This window comes from Glycine max, chromosome 16, assembly GCF_000004515.6.
Source record: "Glycine max cultivar Williams 82 chromosome 16, Glycine_max_v4.0, whole genome shotgun sequence".
Classification (NCBI taxonomy): Eukaryota; Viridiplantae; Streptophyta; class Magnoliopsida; order Fabales; family Fabaceae; genus Glycine; species Glycine max.
This window is the reverse complement of record NC_038252.2, coordinates 27,685,963-27,709,642: the sequence shown is the minus strand read 5'-3', so window position 1 is coordinate 27,709,642 and position 23,680 is coordinate 27,685,963. Positions and strand designations below refer to the sequence as shown.

The 23,680-nt window shown below is 29.5% G+C and overlaps 2 protein-coding genes across 2 annotated transcripts; both read right to left on the bottom strand.

Moving 5' to 3' along the window:
* Positions 1–17,735: 17,735 nt before the first annotated feature.
* LOC121173689 (uncharacterized) lies at positions 17,736–18,502 on the bottom strand. Its single transcript, XM_041010365.1, has 2 exons — positions 18,335–18,502; positions 17,736–18,263 (listed from the first exon to the last, which is right to left on the bottom strand). Exons 1-2 carry the CDS (start codon positions 18,488–18,490, stop codon positions 17,736–17,738), a joined length of 684 nt encoding a protein of 227 aa, XP_040866299.1. The 5' UTR covers positions 18,491–18,502.
* Positions 18,503–18,809: 307 nt separating this feature from the next.
* Positions 18,810–23,680, bottom strand: LOC100801437 (protein ALP1-like). Its single transcript, XM_014768723.2, has 5 exons — positions 23,494–23,680; positions 21,961–22,003; positions 19,774–20,314; positions 19,470–19,695; positions 18,810–19,389 (listed from the first exon to the last, which is right to left on the bottom strand). The coding sequence occupies exons 3-5, from the start codon at positions 20,296–20,298 to the stop codon at positions 19,172–19,174; spliced, it is 969 nt and encodes a 322-aa protein (XP_014624209.2). The 5' UTR covers positions 20,299–20,314; positions 21,961–22,003; positions 23,494–23,680; the 3' UTR covers positions 18,810–19,171.

Below are 23,680 nucleotides of genomic sequence, written 5' to 3'. Positions count from 1 at the left end.
TTTTCAATCATGCTAATTGTACTTCATGTCATTTCCCGGTCATAGTGTGTGTAAAAGTGTTTTATTTATTCCTTATGCCTTTCTTATCCATATTTTATGCCACATTTGCCACCCCATTGTGCCCCAATTTGACCGTTGGCATAATGAGAACCATAAAGATTGCTATTAGTGCAAACAAAGGGAAGAACCAAGGCCAAGGAACTTACCCTGTCGTGTTTGGGTTTGGATACTATGAATCGGGTGCAGTGGCCCCCACACTACTCTCTTTTGCCTTCAATCATGAAGCTTCCGCCAGGAAGTAATGTAAGAGTCAACGAATCCCAATTATCATTGTTTTTCTATGTTCAATGCTATTATTCTTATGGTCCACTTTTTCTGTTATTGAACCAAAGCTGAGAATACATTTATAGGACTATTTTTTGCACGATAATATAAATAATAGAATTAAAATTTTAAAATGGCCAATGAATTTAATTTATCTCAAATCCTCTGTGATTTTTTTTTCTTCACTAAGCTTAGTTTGGTATACATAAATCTAGCAGGAAAAAAAAAGGGAAAGGATGAGAGTTATCAAGTGTTTACCATCGAACTACACTATTTTAAATCATTAACACAATATCAAAAAAGGAAAATGCCAAATCTTACAAAATAAAATAGTACGAACCAACACAAAAAAATACGTGGCTAAATATTACAATATATTTTTCCTCTGTGGCTTTTAACAACCCACAATTTAATTGGCTATTCAATTTTAATTAAGTCGTGTAGTTTGTGTTTTTATTTTCTGTACAATATAGCAATACTCTAAAAAAACATAACGAATTGATAAAAACAAAAACAGACATTTTATTACGATTTTATTTGATTTAATTTTTTATTTATTATGAAAATCGAACTAACTGCATATTATACTTATATTTCTTTATATTATTATATAAAATCTCATTATTCTAACTTATGTCACAACTAAGTTTTGATAATGATAGCAAGTGATTTCATGCTTTTGATATTTTATAGTTATGTTGAATCATTAGTTTTTGACATTGATAGTTCTTCACTAGTTTACTATAAATGGTTTGTAATGTTCTTTTTTCTTATAAGAGGTATGTAATGTAGTTATTATCATTTTTGGTTTTTTGTTATTTGATTGCTTATAATTATATGTCATTTTCAAGTTTTTATTTTTGATTTAATTAGTTATTAGATTTTGCTTTGTGTTAATTTATGTTGTTAGTCATCAAATTAAAATATTTTTTAAAATTATATAAAATAATTTTTTAAAAAAATTAACAAACCATCAAATCAATCTAAATGAATTGCAAAATATTTTTTTATTTTTTATTTAATATTACATTAAAATTAAATCAAATCGAACTAATTTTTATTCTTTGATTTAAACAACTTTTTATTCAAAAATAAACTAAATTGTCACATAACACCCTTAAAAAGAGGTAAGGTTTGACCTTCTTCCTTTAATAGTATTGTATAAGTTTAATAAATGAAAAAAAAAGTCCATAAGAATTCAAGACAAGTAAAAAAATTTACAACAACTCATCCATCTTATTTTTCATAAACTTTCTAGGGGTACTTATAAGCTGGTTAACTAACTTATAAGATAGGTAAACAAATGAAAAGAAATTAGTTGGACTTATAAATTCATGGGTTTCTTATAGGGTGAAAGGAGAAAAAGGGAGAACATTTTAATGCATGACATTATATATTAATTTCACAATTGTTTATTGTATTTTTTAATAAAACCAAATAAAGAAGTAGAAACTCTTTTTGTTTTTCATTAGACGATACTTAAGAGTTAAAATAGGTTAAACGATGATTACAAAAACATATTGACTCGTTTTCTTTGGTCTACAAGCAGTGACTTATTTAAATTTTGATCAAGTCATTTTCAGTCTCACTCGTTTAGTTGGTTGGTTCATTAACATGCATTTGGATGTGTCCACGTGAGTGTTTTTACAATTACATGCTGTTGGGTGGACAAATCAAACACAAAATTAGAAGAACAACTACAATTCAATTAGCCTAATGTCTTGGCTATTCAAAGCATAAAGAAGACTAAACAATGAAAGCAAAAAGGCAAAACCACGCAATAGCCAAAATACAAAAGTTTGCATTTTATTGAGACTATGTCTTCAGCAAAAAAGTTAGAAAATTTTATTGAGTTAATTGTCAATATGGTTCACTATTATCGTGTATGTAATACTTATTAATTTCTTTGTATTTTCAAATCAAATTGACATACATTTGTTACTCACAAAGTTAATATCCAATAGTTGGAGAAGAAAGTGTTATGACTCAAGCACTAAGAAGAGAATTTAACTCAAAAGATTATGTGAATCATGCATGTTTTGATGATATCGAAAAGAAATCATTTGATAATGATTTTCATTATCAAAAAGGGGGAGAATGTGAATGTATGTATATATGATTTTGATGATGCCAAAAAAGAATCAAACAAGGTTACTTCAAAGGATAAGCATTGCTTCAATATTAATACAAGATTGTTTCAACAAACAAAGTCTTGCTTCAAGATTTTTTTAAGATCAAGTCTTGCCTCAAACCAAAGTGTTTCCAAGACATGCAAGGCTCTGGTAATCGATTACTAGGCAGTGTAATCGATTACTAGAAGACAAGTTTGAAAAATAGCTGTTAAAAAGGGTTTTGAATTTGATTTTTGAACCTGTAATTGATTACCAGATGTTTGTAATCAATTACCAGCAACAGAACTCTAAAAATTCAAATTCAAAAGTCATAATCCTTCAAAATATAACTGTGTAATCGATTATCAAAAACTTGTAATCGATTATCAGTGAAAAAAATTCAGAAAAAGCTTTTTGAAAAGATACATCTCTTCAAACCATTTTGAAAAGGCACAAAGGGCCTATATATATGTGTGTGTCTGATTTCAAAAAGCAAGAGAGAGATATTTCAAGAGAACTTCATTGCCAAATGCTCTCTCAACAACTCTTGGGCAAACACTTACAAATCCATTAAGAATTCATCAATGAACTTCAATTATAATATCCTTCTCTTAAAGAGAGAATTCTTCTTCTTCTTCTTCTTATTCAAAGAGATTGATTAAGGGACCGAGGATCTCTTAAGTTGTAAGGATTCTTGAACACAAGGGACGGGTTGTCCCTGTGTAGTTCAAACTTTGTAAAAGGATTTTTACAAAGAGAGTGGAAAATCTCAAGTGAGTTGCTTGAGGACTGGACGTAGGCACAAGGAGTGGCCGAACCAATATAAATCAAGTTTGGATTTATCTCTTTCCTTATCTCATTTATATTATTGCAATCAATTTTGTCTTGCATTTTTAAAGAACATTATTAAATTGATTGTTGCTTCTACTTGTGCATTCTGAGCCTATCATTTAGAAGGGGGGGTTAAAAGTTTGTTAGTGGGAAATTAATTCACCCCTTCTTAAGATAACTGAGGCCATTTGTCCAACAAGTGGTATCAGAGCGGGGTTCTTGTCTAAAGTTTAAAAACTTCAAAAATAGATATGACATCATCTAACTTTCCATTTCCTGAGGGAAATTCTATTAATAGGTCTCTTATGTTCAATGGCGAGAGTTATCACTATTGAAAAATCCGAATGCAGATCTTTATTGAAGCCATAGATTTAAATATATGGGAAGTCATTGAATTTGATCCCTTTATTCCTACAATGGTAGAGAGAAATGCAACTATAGAAAAAACCTAGAGAAGAAGAAGATGATGATTTCAGATTTTTGTGAAGATTCCTTCTTAGCCCCAAAATGCTGAATGCGATCAACCTGGGCACATGAGATTTGATTGTCCTGTCTTTAAAAAAGGAATGAAAAAATCCGACAAGAGGAATTTCAAAGAAAAGAAAGCATACATCACTTGGGAAGATATTGACATAAATTCTTCAAGTGATTCAGAAAATAAAATCATAAATTTGGGTCTCATGTTGGCAGACTATGAAAGTAGAGAAGAGCAAAGTTGATACATTGATAGCGGTTGCTCCAAACACATGGCGGGAAATGCATCAAATTTTATTCATATTTCTCCCAAAGATAGTGAATATGTGATCTATGGAGACAACAAACAAAGGCCACTTGATCAACAAGCCCAACAAGTGATATCAAATGATACCAATATGTCACTTGTCTTTGATTGATTACTTTTGATTATTTTTGTCTGTGATTGTTAACTTTTGATTGAGTTTTCGATGATTGTTCTTGATTGAGTTTTGATTGTCTTTAATGATTGTTTTTTATGATTGTTTTGATTGAGTTTTTGATTGTCTATGATGATTGTGTTTGAGAGTTTTATGATTGTCTTTGATGATTGTGTTTGAAGGTTATGTTGATTATTGATTACTTTTGATGATTTTTTTTATATATTTTGATTGTTTTATATTGGATATGTATTTTTGTGGGTGCAAAACGGTTTGTTTTAATGCCTTTTTGTATCACTTGACTCTCATACATTGCAACAAGTGGTAACATTTTTATTTTAGGCCATGAAATGATACTTGTACGGTATGACATTTTCTACTCTTTTAATTCATTATAAATTGCTGAATGGTTTTCTAGTCTCTGCTCATGATTTGTTTTTGATATTGACAAAGGGGGAGAGATAGATAAAAGATAAGAGAGTAAGGGAAATTATCTATTCTTTATGAGCTTTATGAGACAGCTTTTTATATATGAAATCTTCAACTGTCTCATATAAGCAATCATTACAAAACCAAAGGGGAGTAAACTATAAAGATAGATATTTTTTGTTGTTGCTGCTCCTATCCTACAGGTGGTTGTCATCATCAAAGGGGGAGAATAAAATCATGCAGATTTTGATGATGTCAAAAAGAATTTGCTTGATATCATCAAAAAGTGGGAGAATGTGAATCATGCATGCTTTGATGATATCGAAAAGAAATCACTTGATAATGATTGTCATCATCAAAAAGGGGAAGAATATGAATGTATGCATACATGATTTTGATGATGCTAAAGAAGAATCAAACAAGGCTACTTCAAAGGATAAGCATTACTTCAAGATTAATACAAGATTTTTTCAACAAACAAAGTCTTGCTTCAAGATTTCTTTAAGATCAAGCTTTTCCTGAAAACAAAGTGTTTCCAAGACATGCAAGGCTCTAGTAATCGATTACCAGACAGTGTAATCGATTACCAGAAGACAAGTTTGAAAAATAGCTGTTAAAAAAGGTTTTGAATTTGATTTTTGAACCTATAATCGATTACCAGATGTTTGTAATCGATTACCTGAAACGGAACTCTAAAAATTCAAATTCAAAAGTCATGACGCTTCACAATATAACATGTAATCGATTACCATAAACCTGTAACCGATTACCAGTGAAAAAAATTCAGAAAAAGCTTTTTGAAAAGACACATCTCTTCAAACTATTTTGAAAAGGTATGAAGGGCCTGCATATATGTGTGTCTGATTTAAAAAAGAAAGAGAAAGATATTCCAAGAGAACTTCATTGCCAAATGGTTTCTCAAAAACTCTTGGGAAAATACTTCCAAATCCATTAAGAGGTCTTCCATAAACTTCAATTGTAATATCCTTCTCTTAAAGAGAGAATTCTTCTTCTTCTTTTTATTCAAAGAGATTGATTAAGGGACCGAGGGTCTCTTAAGTTGTAAGTATTCCTGAACACAAGGGATGGGTTGTCCCTGTGTGGTTCAGACTTTGTAAAAGGATTTTTATAAAGAGAGTGGAAAATCTCAAGTGGGTTGCTTGAGGACTGGACGTAGGCACGACAAGTGACCAAACCCGTATAAATCGAGTTTGCATTTCTCTCTTCCCTTATCTCATTTATATTATTGCAATCAATTTTGTCTTGCATGTTTAAAGAACATTATTAAATTGATTGTTGCTTCTACTTCTGCATCCTGAGCCTATCTTTTAAAAGGAGGTTAAAAGTTTATTAGTGGGAAATTAATTCACCCCTTTTTAAGATAACTGAGGTCATTTGTCCAACATGCTATAGGAGCACAGACACCCGACCCTTGACCGCCGGTCTCCCCAGCTAATAGGTTATCTCTAACCTACTCATATTTGAATATCTTATCCATTAAGAGATAATTAATAATCTATAAGCCCACACATTATCTACAAAGTACAATTATCTTTTACCTTTTATCTATAAGCTATATTTTATCTCTAACATTATCGATAAGAAGTTATGTATGATCATAAACATGATTCTAGAGTTAGATTTAATTAAAGGACATATATAAAAAGTTACACGTAACTAAAGGATCATTAGAAGATGCATTGCAAAACAAAGTAAAGACACTTAAGTTTACATTATTCATAAGCACACACTAGAAGCAACAAGTTAGAGGTTATGCATTAGTGTACTAAAGCACTAAGTCAGAAGCAACAAGTTCTCTAGAAGATTATATGAATTTTGAAGTAGAGAACTTGCAAAACACATTAAGTTCTTATCTCATCAAAGCAACTAGAAGAATGAAGATCTCACTTAAACATGTGATCTTATTTAAGAAATTCGAGTTCAATTTTACTCACACTAATAACATGTTGAAAAATAATATAAGAATTTCAATATTATATATAATTAATTAATATAATTAAAGAAATACAAAAAAAATTAAGATATACTTCAATTATACATTTTAAAATAAATAATATTAATATAACTATAATAATTTAATTAAATTGTATTAACATCGTTGTAAAAATTGTTTTCAATGTTCTTCAATCATATATTGTTAAATATGATAAATTTGTAAATTTTTGTAACAATTGTTCAAGAACTTATACCAGGAAATTTTTAATTGGTTTATAAATTGAATATATGAAATTTAAACTTTGATACAATATTTTATATGAAAAATTTTATTTCCATTATTAACTTAAGAAATTTTATTACTAATATATAATTTTGAAGAATGTAAATTTTAAGAGAATACAAGTTAAAGTACCAAATCTGGTTTAGATAAATTCAAATATAACACCAATTCATCTTTAAATTAAGTCTAATTTATAAAATTCCTAACATGTGAAAATTAAGGGGTGTTTAATATGGAGAAATTTATTTCCTGAAAATTTTATATTAAATATCTTAAGTTTTTATGTTCGGTATATCTTTGTTTTCCTAGAAATGTTTCTTGAAAATATTTTAAACTAAATTTTTCACAAAAACTTTTTCATGGGAATGTGAGAATCTAGGCTTAATTTTTTTTACTCTAGTAAAAATATCACAATTACCCTTATTAAATTATTTAATATAATAAATAATTAATGTAATTTGTAAAAATATGACATAAGTACCTGATTTTTGAAAAACTTATTCAAATATTTTTAACAATCTTTATAATTAACAAATTTTATTCGTAGATAATAATTATGATTCCGGAGATTTAATTTATAGTTTTTAGAAATCATGATTCTCCCTCATAAACCAAATGCCTCCAACTACTAAAATTAGTGTGATGGGATGACTCGTATAACGCCTCTATCGCAAACGATAACCCCAAAAAGTATAGAACAAAAGTTTAGAAACGGTCGTGTAAAAAATGTCAAGCAAAAAAGAGCAAACATACCTATCACTATACTTTTGTGTTAATGGGTGGTAGCTGGTAACCAAAACATGATGTAATTCTTATCACAAATATAATAAAACCACGAGAAGATGACTATAACAAGAAAATTTAGCTGATACAATGTGGGCCTAACGCCGTAGCATAGAGTTAACACAAACCAGAAATTAAGTCCTCTAGAACGCATCTTTGTGCTCCAACTCACTAATCCATACAAATTCCTTTTGTAGTTTTCCACTGTTCCCTCGTACATAACTTAGAATATAATGTGAATGGAAGCACTAAGATGAGGGTTAAGGTCTTTTTAATGGTTTATAGTGGGAAAGACATTGAACTACTGCTTGATGACAACCTCCATACTATTCCATTTCCATTGCATACCTAAAAGAGAACATATCAAGAACCAAATCATCAAGATCATACTCAAATTTTATTGTCATTATACTACAACAAGTAGTGCACTTTTTTATTTTTTGCATGCTCAAAAACTCTACAACTTGCCATTCTTTGTTCCCTCAAATAGTACCATGATTGTGATAATGTGGTTCTCAACTTTGGTCCTCCTGTATTTTACAAAAAAGACAAATAAATTTCTGGCCAATTATTAGAATACTTGGAAGTTAGGACAATGACATGTACGTATGAAGGCATTTTCCCAAGTTGACTGTGTCGACCACTTAAATTCCATTGCTGCAATTTGTGTTCATGCAATAGACTTTAATTTACTATTGATTCACAAACATATTGGGAGTAAGGCAGCAAGCAATTGTAGATATGCAAAATCTTTGGTCACTAAGGGATTGGACAATGGACAAAGGTGTCATATTCAAATCAAATCTTGAAGTTCTATTCTTTGAATGCAGATACCAACTGTTTGGGCTATGAAGGAATTACATGCCTGAGGTCCAGTGTGAGAGGTGGAAATTTTTAGGCATGAGGTTTTCAGGAATAGCTAAAAGGGAATTGAATTTTTTGTTTTTTTATGACATAGGCTAATAAGTGTTATAAAGATATTAATTAAGAAATTTAAAATAAAAATATTTTTATAGAAATGTAAAAAATTACGTTACTTATTATATATTATATTTTTTATGTTCTTTTATGATTTATAAAAGGAATATTTTTCTCATTTTAATTTTGTAATTAGTATTCTAATGACACCGTCAGAAGAGTTTTTTTTATTAGCAACGAAAATGAATAAACTCTTTCACTTTTAGACAATTTTATTGGCAAATAAAGGAGTCTCATTATTGGCAGAAATTTCAAGAGTCTATGTTATGAATTGTGGACGGGTTCTAGGGTGCACAAGGTTGTAATGTCAGGCACGATACACAAGTTTTCTTAAGACCATTGGATATAACACTTAATTATTTAACGATGCAGATCTCCAATGTATAACAAGTCCGGAAAGTACTGAATAAAAAAATACCGGTATAACAAACTCTTATTTTAATATTTCTGGGTCGCGTGGGTGTGATAAAACCTTCAAAACGCTGAATGATGTTTGCAATTTTTATTTCTTTTTTTCTAAAGGTTTTTCATTTACATTTATTTTGGTTAAAAAAAAGGGGCTAAATGCCTAAACCTTCTTGCATTTGAACTTCGGAATTAAGATAATAATATACCACCACGCCATCGTCAACTTCATATTTTTGTATAGTATTTATAACAATATATACATTATTAAACATGCTTAATTTCACTTAAACATAATTTATAAATTATTTTTTAATCTTTTAAAAATATTAACAAATTTCTGGCAAAATAATTTTAAATCAACTTAATCAATTTTTAAAATTTTAAAATCAAAATTTTTAATATACACATTGTTTTAGTTTAATTTATATTATTAAAAAGAAATTATTACAATTTAATTAATTCATAATTAAAATGTATTTGAGGATATTAGTTGTTATTCTTATACTATTATTGTAAAGATAAATATCATAAGAATAGAGATTGAATTGTGATTTTAAAGATTTTTAAAATCTTTTTTGTAATTAAATAAAGTTTTCCTCTGAAAGGAAAAAATCTTTATAAAATAGATAACAGATTTTTTTTAAGTCTAAAAGCATATTCAAACCCTAGATTAGTTAAAACAAAAAGAATGCAATAAGGATCAAACGTAAGAAATTATATTGGTTCATCTTTATCAAATCAAACTTTACTCCAAGTTTGATCAACACCCAATATTATTTGTCTATACCAAGTCATTGTTGGTCCTAAACAAATCGGAAAAGATTTATTAGTTGTGTTTGCACAATGATCAAATCTTTTATCATCTTAAAGATGAGTTTACAAACAACATTTAGTCTTTCCTCTCAATATGTTCAAAGTATTTTGAAAGTTTTTTCTAACTTTACAAGAATACACTGAATGTTTTTTTTACAAAAAAAAAAGTCTTCTAGCAAGAGTTGAATGTTTGTCTTCAAAGCTTCTAGCATATATATAGGCGTCATCTTTAAGTGTTCATTGTCTCACAACGAGTAGAATTCTTGACTTGTTCTTCGTCTAATGAATGTGGTCATTGGAGTATTTATTGTTTGCATTAAATGCACGTTCTTTCTTCATGCAGAGAATCCACTCTTTGTCATTAGGGTGTTGAACACTACAACAGAAAAACACTTCCTTTTTTGTTAGAGTATGTATGTGCAGCAGAGCTCTTCTTTTGATGACAATTGAAGAATTTCAAATCTTGATTTCATTTATTCTTCATATGATTTGACAAATCTTAGAAGAATGTTTATGCAAAACATATATTAGACATAGAAAATTAAATGAATTTTTAAATATCATCTTTAATATTGTATCAAATCATACTTCTATTTGTCTATCGTTTGAAACATTAGAGGCAGATTTTACAAAGCATGTTCTGATAGTGCATAAGATTTAATTTTTAACCTTTGTATTTGTTTATATCTAATCAAAATTATTAGGGATTCTGATTCATCTTAAGACACAAATGTCTTTTGACTTAGCAATTCCAATTTCTATGCATATGAACATAAGATCATTTTATAAAATAATCTTAATAAATTTTTATTTAACTATGTAAAGCATGGTGAACATCTAACTTATTTACGAGAAGTAATCATGATCAAAACAAACATCATCACTAACGCCTAATTAGTAGTATGTTATTGGCAAATGTAGAGGTGAAGATACTCTAGCTTAGGTCGAAGTCAGATTACTTTGATCAAGGTCGAGTTGAGAATACTTTAATTGAGACTAAAATCGAGGTAAAGATATGTAACGACCCCACCTACATTACATGATTATCAAAAGATAGATTTGATTTTGTTTCATTTTAAAGAAAATTCTTCATTTGTTTATTTATGAAAATATTGGATAGCTTTTTCTCAATTTCAAGACAAACAAGTAAAATCTTAACACTCTTGGATTTAAATCATGCATTTATAGGATAAGACTAAATCAAATATAATACACCAGTGCACTCCATACCTTTAAAAAAAAGATAAAACTTTGAATTTCACAAAACTATTCGAGATCTCTATACGTGTTATTAAACCTATGATGATAATCTCTATACATGTCACTAAACCTAAGAAAAAAAAAGAGAAGAACGCAACTTTAAATCTCGTGCTCATTCTAACTATTACTGATACAACCCTAATTTGTGGATTTAATTTTTAGTATCAACAGACTGGGAAACCAATATGGGACTCCCTGAAATTGGGAAAATAAAAAGGAATAAAGGAATTAGAAAAGGAGATGGAAAAAACAATGTCATAATTTTGGAAGATTGATAAGTTGAGGATGATTCGCCATAAATAATAGAATTCTTTGATAAAAACCTAAGGTTTTATACAAGAACCAAGAGAGACACTCTCTTAAATGTGTCTAATATGAAATTTCATCAAAAACGGGAAATAAAGTGTTTAAGGAGTGTATTTATACCTCCTACTAATAGCCCTAAATTAGACCCAATGCCCAGTGACTAATTTAATAATTAAAAGACTTAAAAATAATAATAAAAGATCGTGGCAGTACATTACAAGTCCAAAAATAGGTTCAAAATATAATTAAATATAAAAATAAATCATATTCTAAAAGTTGACTAAAATTTATGAGCTTCACTTATTCTTTTCTTTCTTCCATATAAGAATTTAGTCTCTCGTCAAGTTTTTTTGAAATCTCTTACTCCTTCCATAACCCATGTCGAGTCCACTCAAGTCAAACTCTTCCTTCTTGGATAGTTCTTTATCAACTATGCCTCCAAGATGGAGATCCTAGCGAAAATTCTTGTAGTGAATTTTGGTCCCTCCATTTTAAAATACAAACATTTGATTATTTTATTTTAGAAAATTTGCAATTTATATCAATCCTTAATTTTTCTTTCATTTTATTTTTTTTATTTTGATTTAATTAAAGCTCAAACCTAACAAATTCAATTAAAGTACAATAAAAAATGATTTAATCAATTAAAATACAAGAAATAACAAATTTTGGTCTCCCTATTTTAAGAGACATTGGGTCCCCCCTCCCATTTTAAAAATTAAAAGATTTAATTGAACCTTTTAAACATAAAGAGACCAAATTAAACCTAAAATAAAAATTAGAGGATAAAAAAAAAGAAATTAAACCTTACTCTAAATCATCAACTTTGATTTATGTTCAATATTTTTCAATCAAAAAAGTATTTGTAAAATATTTAAAGTAATATCCTATGCTTAAATAAATGTTAAATGTACACTTAAAAAAAGAGTTTAATGATCATGCACTGATAATATAAAATATTTTTACTTGATTGTTTAATCACAAATCCCTATTAGTATGACTTTTAAAGTAATCCTGGGTGACCGATAGTGAAGTAGTACCGTGAAGGAAGGGTGAAAAAAACCCCATCAGGGAGTGAAGTAAAACATGAAACCGTAAGCTCTCAAGCAGTGAGAGGAGGCTCGGGACTCTACCGCGTGCCTCTTGAAGGATGAGCTGGCTACTCATAGGCAGTGGCTTGGTTAAGGGAGTCTTCACAAGACAATTGTCACTGCTTATGGACCCGAACCTGGGTGATCTATTCATGACCAGGATGAAGCTTGGGTGAAACTAAGTGGAGGTCCGAACAAGTTAACAAACTTATCATATATGGTGCATTGTGATTAAATGACGGTATAAAACTTGATTGTCAATATATAACCCTTTTCTCAAGCAAAATGTTAAATATTATTTTTTTTAAGACAAAAAACTAGTGTAGTGACATTGTAAAATAATTTTATACCGTAACTTAATCATAAAATATGATTTATGAAAGGTTTGTTGACTTAAACAAAAATATCTTAAAAGTCATATCAAAAATAATTTATGATTAAATGATACTACAAAACTATTTTATATTGTTAGTACACTTTGATCAGACTCTACTTTTTTTTATTAATAAATGTTAAACATATATAATATAACAAAATAAATAAATAATTGAAATACATTAAAATTTGCAACATAAGTTATAACAACTGTGATTAAACATATTTTTTTTTATTGTAACATGTTATCATTATCTTCAATTTTCATAGATAAAAAATATATATATCCTAAAAAAATGATATTAAACATTTCCGTGTATAAAAAATGATAAATTGTTTTTTTTTTCATGAAATTGTTGAAGAAAGGTTGTAATTTTATGCCAACGTATAATCAGAAGCATGGGTTGTTCAACTTTAATTTTCCTTTTTTTATACCAAAATTACCTTTAAATGAAAACAAATGGCAACCAGTGGATCAAACCCACGCTCGTTACGCAAAAACTGAAATCAAAATTTTAACTACACTTTTTTATTGGATACTTTTTTCACTTGTTACACCTTGGGACCTGCACCGTTAACTAAGTAAGTGTTATATCCAACTATCTTAAAAGAACTTTTATATCGTGCCTGACATTACAACCTTGTGCACGCTAGAACCCGTCTGAATTGTGATCGAAGAGAAGTACAATCCCTGGAACCTATATCGGATGCTAAAATATTTATAAGCAATTCATTTTCTCCTAATTAAGTGGATGGTGATTCTTTTTCAACTAATTTATTGTGGATGGAGTTTATAAAACAGAATTATCTGAGGGGGCCTGCCATATAAGAGCGTTTATAATTGCAAAACCAAAAATATATTATAGAGTGTCATCGTATTTTTATTTCTTTAGAAAAATATTAAATATATTACTTATTATTTCAATTTTAGCTTATTTTTAAAAATATTTATAAAAAATAATTTTTAAATTTTAAATAAATATATTTTTAATCTTATTTTCTATTTTCTTTGAAAATAAAAATAAAAAACTCTCATCTCAAATCAAGGGTCAACAAGTGTTTATCCTTGAGTTGTTATGTTGATCCCCAATCTCCTAGTTCATATCCCTTGGGCATCGCGAGGTGTGGTTGGCTGAATCGGCTTTGGTACTACTATAAATAAAATCATAATCATATACCATAAATAAATTCATAATCATATACTATAAATAAAATCATATCCCCTACAGTGGGTGGGTTTGCATTCCGACCCGGAGGGTACATCCAATAACCTTAGGATCGTAGAGGCTGTTTGGTTTTGATTAAAATAGTTAACTTGTGTTGCTTGTCCTCCAGTTAAAATAATCAGCACATTCAAGTAACATTTATTTGAAACTGATTAAGTTTGATCATCAGCCACTGTGACACGTATAGATTAATCGACAATAAATCTTTTAACTTAATTATTTAGGAAGATGGAGTTTTTAGTAATGTAATTACATTAAAAATAACTCAATTTGAATTAATTAGATGTTTAATGTAGTATATTTGTAATTTAAAAAGCTACCATCGATCAGTCAGTGTGTAGTCCGAAGTTATGTTGAATTTCAATCACTTTTTTCATAATAAATAATAAACTACTCATCTGTATCAGTATCATATAATTGTAGTATTATATGTAGGGGGCTAAATGGACTCAGTTTATGGACTGACTTGTGGGTCTCGCGGTTCGTGCGCGTTATGAACCAATTAAACGGTTTATGATTATGTCATATTTTTTAATTCGTCCCGCTTAACCTGCGGATTATGCGGGTTTGGTCCGCGGGGTTCGCCAGTTTCCCGCAGTTCTCATTAAGTTTAATTTGTGTGATCCTGACCGAATTATATCAAGTTTGATTTTCTTTTTTTCACTTCAAACTTTTCTTTTAAAATAACAGATAAAAAAATATATTAGATAAGATAAATATATAAAGATAAAAATAAAAGATTTAAATTAAAAGATGATAAAGATAAAGAATGATAAGATAAGAAAAATAAAATATTAAGATAAAAAAGATAAGAGATAACCTGTTAAAAATCTTCTTTTTGAATATTTTCTCGATCTTTTTCTCTTTTAATCTATCATTTTCATATTTGAAAGTCATGAATAATAAAAATATCAATTCTTAATATTTAAGCCAAAAGTAATTGTTAAATAAATATTTTTAAAGATATTTCAATATATTTTTATTATAAAAAATACCTCATATCATATTTAACAGTACAGTTGTAACAGGCTAAGAACATTTTTTCTCCTCACGTTTGCTTAACAAATATCGAACTAGGCTTCTTGTTGATAACGTACAAGCCTTGATATATACTAAAAATTGGTTACTAGTATTTGATATGCAAGGTAAATAATATGTCATAATTATTGTCTTTTAATCACTTAACTTGACTTTATTCTAATATTTATTATTATTTCGAGTTTTAGGAAAAGAAGATGAAGATATGGAGATGGAGAAGACTCAAGCTACTTCAAATATGGAATCATTTGGTGTTCGAGATGTTTAAATTTCATATTTTAGATTTATTGCTTGAATTTTCTTTTGTTAAGACATTATTTATTTTATTGATGTAATTGACTAATTATTGAGATTTTATTTACATTTGTATTAAACTTAATTTGATTGTATTATATTTTTATTAAAATTAAAATTATTTTAAAACAAGGCCCGCGGACCGATCCGTTTGACCCACGGGGTCCACAGGACGAGGGCGGACCAATTTATTTGGTCCGTGTAAGAAGCGGGGCGGATTGACCCGGTCCACTACCAATGCGGGCTTATGCAGACGGGCCTTACGCGTGACGGGCCGGCTCGCTTACCCACCCCTAATTATATTGTTCTGCAACTAATAAATAGACGAGAAAATGGTAATTTTATAAAATCAATATTATTATTATTAAATTTTTTATTTTTTTAACTCATACCATTAATATCATAAGAGATATTAAGTGAAAAAATAATTAATATTATATTAAAAAATTAAAATAATAATTATTTTGAGATACATATTTTTTTATAAGAAAATTATAATGAAATGGAGAGAATAATATTTTTATTATCAAGGTTATTCCAGATCATCTTAATCCTTAATTCAACATTGTTTATCCTAAGTAATATTGTGGTTTTGGGGCAAGTGTGGATTATCCTTAATCACCTTAATTATAGAGTTTTCACCTATATCCTTAAATCAACATTGCTTATCTTAAACAATATTGACTTGGAAATAATTGTCATGGGACTATCCTAAATCACTCCTATTAAGTCCACAACTGTCTTCGAGAATATGAAAATTGATTATCTTGACTTAGCAATATCCTTAACTCGATTATTCTAGGACAAGAAAGACCTTTTTCACTTAAGTAATATATGCTTAAGAGTCACATATCCTGTAGACAAAACGTGACCAATCTAACAAACCTTTTCGCTAGACATTATTGGATGTTTTCATTTATTCTCATTATTTCTCAAACACTTTTTTATTTGAATTTTAGAATCTCTGTAGGCCTCATTACCAGAATACTTTGAGTTGAAACAATTTTACATCAATTTTTTTTTTTTAAAAAAAAAAACTTCACTTTGGCTCATTCATGTGATTCAAAACAAATTGAGAGTTTGCCATACATTTAGTATTCATAACAAATCTTTTAATACATTTTTCTTAACATACCCTCTTTAACAAGTTAAATTTATTAAAAATTACAAATTTATAAGTATAATTTATTAAATAAGTAATGAGACCGACAAAAATTATATTTTTTAATAAATTTAAACTAGTAAAATAAATATATTTTAAAAAATGTGTTAAAAAATATATTACAAAAATTCCTCTACACATGCACGTGGAGGAAAACATCATCGTTAGCTAAATTGATACTCCAATAATGGCCACGTCGGGTTCCTTGCACAAAAAAAACTATTACTATGTGTTTGGATGGGGAATTTAAAAATTTCTAGGAAATTCAAATTTATAGTATTTTGATTGCCTTCATTTAAATTCCTTTCATTTTGTAAATATTTTGTTTGGATGCGGCAATTCAATTTCTTGTATTTTAATTTCCTTGTTTGGACAAAGTAATTCAATTTCAATGAAATTCGAATTTTCATTTTCAAATATTTATTTAAAAATTAAAATTTTAATATTGAATGAAAATAAACATGAGTCATTTTTTAAATAGTTAAATATTCAAAATAAATTTAATGTTATAAAATATATAATAATAAATTTTTTAAATATTTAATAATTAAATAATCAAAATAATTTTAATGCTAAACAATTTTGAATCTTATACAATATTCTTGTAGTAACACAAAAAAAAAACTTGGATTAAACAATACTGCAAAATTAAAAGATGATGATATGTAATTCTTTATTCTTGTTAAAAAAATTAATTACCTAGTCTTGCAATAATTTTAAAAAACATATTAAAATTAAATAATTATGTAATTTAAGGACAATTATCTCGTACAAAATTCAAATGATATTAATTTCATTGTTCGTACGGGATGAAAATTCAAATTGTTAATAACGCACCAACGCATAAACACACGAATCAACACAAGCATTACAAGGTCCTAATTAATCAAGTTTCAAACAAAGATCTTAAACAAGAATTACAAGGTCCAAATTAAAAAAAAATGTTCTTCATTCCTTAATCTTCATTCATCATCAAGTGTAAAAGGTCGAGGAACTTGAATAATTAACATCCAATGCTGCCATTTACGGAAGAAGAAACAAGATAATATAAGTCACAGGAGGAAAGACAAATAACTATAGTGAAAATATGAGCTCGATTAGGCATAAAAAAGACACAAATTTATAGTTTAAAAGTTGAAATGGGAAACGTAGACAAAAGGTTACTCACCAAGTTTCATTCTCCAAGATGTGTTAAAACATAATCTGTCTTTTGGTGAATTGGAAGGGCTTTCACAATAGCTAACTGCTTTGGATCATCAGCTAACCATTTAATAGCTTTAGCCCATTGTTGTCTATTAAGATCTGGTATCAAAGCTGCCTCACGTAATACTTCTTGAATTTCTTCATCATCAACTTTACCATCCATTTTGTCTACCACCATTCGGTTAAAAGAGTTGGCCATTTTATCCAAAGAAGTTGCTATTCCTTTTTTCTCTCCCATCTTTCTCTTGTGAGGATGTGTGCCAGAAGAAGTCGAACCTTGTCTTTTTCCTTTTGTATTAGAGCTTGGTTCTTCTAAATCTATGGCAGTAGCACCTAACCCCATGAATTCCACTTCATTTGTTTCTCTACTCATCGCTTCATCAGCATCCATAGCAGTTTCAGCTCCATGACCGGTGACTCTATCTTTAGCACACAAATCCACTATATCATCCCAATTTTGAAGCACCTTGAATCGAAACGGTTTAGCCGATTTATGCGACTGAAAAAAAAGAAAAAGTCAAATCCAATCTACTTTGAATAACAAATAGAAACATATTAAAGAATACTTACAATGCAATATTCATTCCAAACATTTTCATTCTCAATTGTTATCATGTGCTTAATGCCATCCCAATCAAATCCGCTCTGGCCAAGGATGTCACTTACAATACCATACCACGATCTCCATAATTTGATACGGTTTTTTGACATTAACTGATGTGACATTAACAATGAAGCTTGTAGACAACACTGCGGCTGCAGCATTCAATGCTAACCTTTTCCAACCTCTGTCACCCTTGTTGCCCAAATTCCTTTGATCTCTAAGTACATCAGCCAATACACGTTCCATTTCCAAATTCCATGTAAAATAATTTTTTGTTTCCTCATTATTTTTTCATTAGATGACTCCATTGAAGTTAATTTACTTATTCAACCTGCATATAACAAATATTAGATATAACCTACTTTATTCATTTGACTAGTCCACTACACAATTATAGAAAATATTTCAAGCAAAGTTTTTATGCAATAACAAAGTACATAAAAGTCTATCTTCAATAGAAAAGTACAATAGTAACAAAGCACACAAAGTTTGTCTGCAATAGCAAATTACATTTAAAAAAGAACTGTCCCTAAGCAAAGTTTCTCCTAACTTGATAGTTAGCAAACATATCCATAGCTAATGTATCTCGAAATCTTGTCCATTCCTCGGTGGCTTGAATAGTTGTGATATCATCTATGACATTATTTTGAACTCCTTCCCTTGATTGATGAACTAACTCTTCATCAACAACAGATAAGAATTCCAAGTCTTGAACTTCTAAAAGTTGACCAGTTTGTTGTTCGTCTCTTACGAAATTGTGTAACACAAAACAAGCATTGATAATTCTTATTTGTGTCTTTATATCAAAAAAGGAAGGAGTTCTTAATATACTCCATCTTTTTTTCAAGATCCCAAATGACCTTTCTATTGCATCGGGCACTTGCATGACGAAGATTAAATAACTCCTTGTAACTTTGAGGGGTGTTTCCAATCCATTCATTGAGATGATATCTAGTCCCTCGATATGGTGCTAAAAATCCCGGACCATTGGTATATCCCGCATCCACAAGAAAATACTTACCTACAATGTTTAAAATAACAAACATAGACTTAAACTAGACCAAAAAAAAGAAAAAAAAAGTTATTTCTAAGAAATATTACCAGTTGGAATTTCAAGTTTGTTTTGACGACGTAATGCATCTCGTAATACTCGAGAATCTCCTGCTGACCCTTCCCACCCAGGTAACACATAAATAAACCTTAAATCTGGACCACAAGCAGCTAACACATTTGTAGAGACATCACCCTTTCTATTACGATATCTAGGTCTCTCATCGGGAGAAACTGTAACTGGAATATGAGTCTCATCAAGTGCTCCAATACATCTCTACAAACAAGACAATTTTTTTAGATTCTAAGAAAATTTTATAATTAACTAATCTCTCCTAACAATTGATAAACTTACCTCAAACCATCTCCACTTGTTTGCTTCCGCACCTTCTAAAGTACAGGGTTGAAAATTCAAATAGTCTTTGCTCACTTTCATTACCGCTCTCAAGACATCATTGAATTGCCTACTTATGGTTTCTTTAGATCTACAATAACTAAATTGCACTACCCTATACTTTAGGTTGTGAGCAAGGATATGTAAAAACATTGCTACTGCTTCAGTTGTTGGAACATTTCTTGTTCTTACTAATCCACCATTTTCTTGTAAAATTCTACAAAGGTTAAAAAATGTATTTTTACTAAGCCTCAATTGTTCAATGCAATCTTTATTTGTTCCTCTATAAAGACAATTAAGGAAGCTGTGATGTTCTAGTTCCCAATTACTGGTTGGTTCCTTAACAAAATAATTATTATGATACCATGTCACTACACCAATGACCATATGAACAACACAAGCAGCAGCTAATAAGATTATCTTCTTATACTCTTCTCTTTTACGTTTTCTTGAAGTCATTGCAGTGTCAACTATGCTAGGATCCATTTCTTCTCAATCCAAACTGCATGATAATGATATAAGATAATATTTTGAGATTTAAAACAAATATGTAGGGAAAAGATGTAAATAAGCTCTAAATTTTAATGCCCATATTTTTCTACATTAGGCGGTCACAAGCAAGAGCCTAGAGGTTAACTTTAGCAGAATATAAATTGGATGACAAGAAATGTCTCTTAACTATATATACACAAGAAAAAAAGAAGTTTTTTTTTCTTTAATTAATTCTCGAGCTTTTGTTGCCTTTTCAAAGATAATTGGAGAAGTGAAAGCGATAACGGATCTTTAATAGTAGAATATCACCTTCCAGTACGATTTTATGGCATTTTATGTGCACTAGCTACATAAATATGGGATTTAATAAAACAACCTACATGGTTTAAATAACTCGTATGGATTGCTATGCTAGGGGCATTTTCACTGTACTTACTTTCTATTATATCTTTTGTATAATCCAGTATTGATATTGAGACCTGGTTTCTTAATGTGTTTACACATTATTAGTTAGTGTACATCAACTTAAGTAAAGAGTAAAGACTTCTATGCTATCAGCTAATTAAGTTTAATTTTTATGTTTCGTAAGTGTAATTTTTTTATGTTATCAGCTAATTAAAAATCATAATAGATATCAATTTTAAGGTGACTATTATAAAAGTTGGTACACTTATCATATAAAATCTCTTTATACTTCAATGTATATACTATCTCCTTATAATAGTTTGTTTGACTATTGACCAAAAGACAAAGGGAGTAAGTTCAAAATATATGAAATGTAATTTACAACAGTTTAAGAACATATTGTAAATTGGTTCACAGGGGAATCCAGAGTACAAAGAAAATAAGATCTGCCTGTGTGAACAAGAACCTAATTTACATTTCACTAAACGCATTATCATTATGTTTAACTTGTAAAAACGTTGAAACATTTTCAACGTTGAACCAAATTTACATTTCACTAAACGCATTATCATTATGTTTCATTCTTTCACTAAAATCTAGTTGTTCTTGTTAAGGGCTGCCTCTAAAAGGAGAAATTATTTAATGTACACTAAGAGCACTACGCACTGTCCTCTAAAATCATTACATGTGAATAGCATACCTATTCATACCATTGGATTAAATTTAAAATATCATATAGTAAAGTTTAGACGAATAAATGTGGTATGGGGACTTCGGCATAATATCCCTAAATTGTAATTTTTTTTAATTTATAATATATAAAAGTGGATATAATATGATTGATTAAACATATAAATTAACAAAGTTGGTGGGATCCTCGGATAGAATATTATAGCCTTAAATATTTATGTTATCCCGAAGAAGCCGACCCTAGGGTGGGGAACCATTTATAAATATGAAGCTGGATCCTTTGCCCCATCCCCAATCCTTCCAATTTCAAAATTTCATTATCTAATCCGTCCCGCTAAGTTTATGACTGTCAAATTATAACACTAGTAGTTTTTAAAGGCACATGCCGAAGTCCCCATACCACATTTATTCGTCTAGCCTTCTTCAGATGATCAGATCCCCATACCACATTTATTCGTCATGAATGTTGATAATAGGAGAATGTAATGGCAAACTTTAAAGATTGCTCCAAAAAGACCAGAAACATAAATCTTTAAGACACAAGAAAAGAGAGACACTCACAGTTGCAGGTTCCAGCAGGCATCCAGAGAGGTTGAATAGATCTCTGTAGTATAAAATAAATTGTATAAAAAAATTTGACATATATAGAACAAGAATTTCAATCATATATAATGCCATCAGTAAAATATGGATGCGGTGAAAAAAAGGAATACTTGAATGATTAATGCTAAGTTAGACATGCACATGAATCTCACTCGTGTGTGTCTCATCACATGCATGTGTGTATATCCGAGCTAGGCAGACTCATTTTCCTACTTTGAACTATTAAAAATCTGCTATGGATCACTCCTCAAAATAAATAGAAATTTAAATTTGTTGTTATGACAATCACCATATTTAATGATGTTTTCTTCTCTTTCCATTTCAACTAAACCTCTTGATTCTTCTAATGAACAACAACTAGCACTCAAACTAATCAAGAACCTGCAACCTCACCTTCCTAATTGATACTTCTTGGGGTCAGAGGTAAGGGTCTTTAAAAATGAAAGTAGATATGATTTTATATATAAAAATTGTATATAAAAACTCTTCCTGAAATTCTCACTTCACTTTTAAGGGGATACCAAACAGATTCTTAGAACATAATCTTCCCTTCATCCATATTCCTAGAATGAGTTCAAACATTGAGTGAATATGCCAGTTGTACATATCACATTTAGTAATGAGATCTCAAATATCACAGACTCTACTCAAGGTTGAATAAATTATACTAAGTATCAAAGCATGCCAGACATTCAAATAGACCAGCAGAAAAAAAAAAACAACAAACAAGTATACTTTGCAAGAACCCGTTTTAATTACTTTATAAGGAGATTAAGGATGATTCTACTTCCTTAGACAGTATACTCTAGTATAAGAATAGTTATGTACATGAATCTGAAAAATAATTGCTAGTTGCTACAGATTCCAATAGGCATTTAACTACTTTATTTTAGGTGAACAATAGGCATTTAACTACTAATTCCAATAGTTTTATTTGGAACATGTCCCCTCATGGAAGAGCCCTTTGGGCTTGAAGCAAGGAAAAATGTACAGGCCCTCCATACAATGTACTGAAATTCAAGTTTTGTTTAAGATGAATGGCGGTGAATAGAATCAAACATTACAATGCAAAAACATATCAATCAAAATCAAAATAACAAACGATACACCGTAATTGGAACTCTAACCACACAATTGAAACCCTTCAATTAATCCAAAAAATTTACAAACCAAAACCCTATCTCAAAAAAACATATTGTGAAAAGAAAGTTGTCATTGAAGAATAAACACAAAGTGAAGAAACCAAAGTTCTCATTGAAGAATAAACACAAGCACCTAGAGTGCAAGGTCTGTTCCTAACAAATTTGCAAAAATGCCCACAGTACAAATTAACCAAATCAAACAATGAGCAACGAAATTAAACAATGAGTACCCAGAGTACAAAACCAATGAAATCAAACAACTAAGTAAAAAATAAATCACAAATTAACGAAAAAAATGAATACACTTGACACAACAAGAGTGTGGATCAAAATCGCAAAGAAAACTTACTTGCGTTTGCAGTGTGAGAGAGTGGCTGAGAGGATAAGAGCGTGAGAGAGTGACTGAGAGGGGAAGAAAGTGTAGCTGAGAGGGGAAGAGCGTGGGAGAGTGACTGAGAGGAAAAGAGAGTGGCTGAGAGGGGAAAAGCGGAAGAGAGCTTTGATGCGTGAGTGAGTGGCTGATAGTGGAAGAGAGG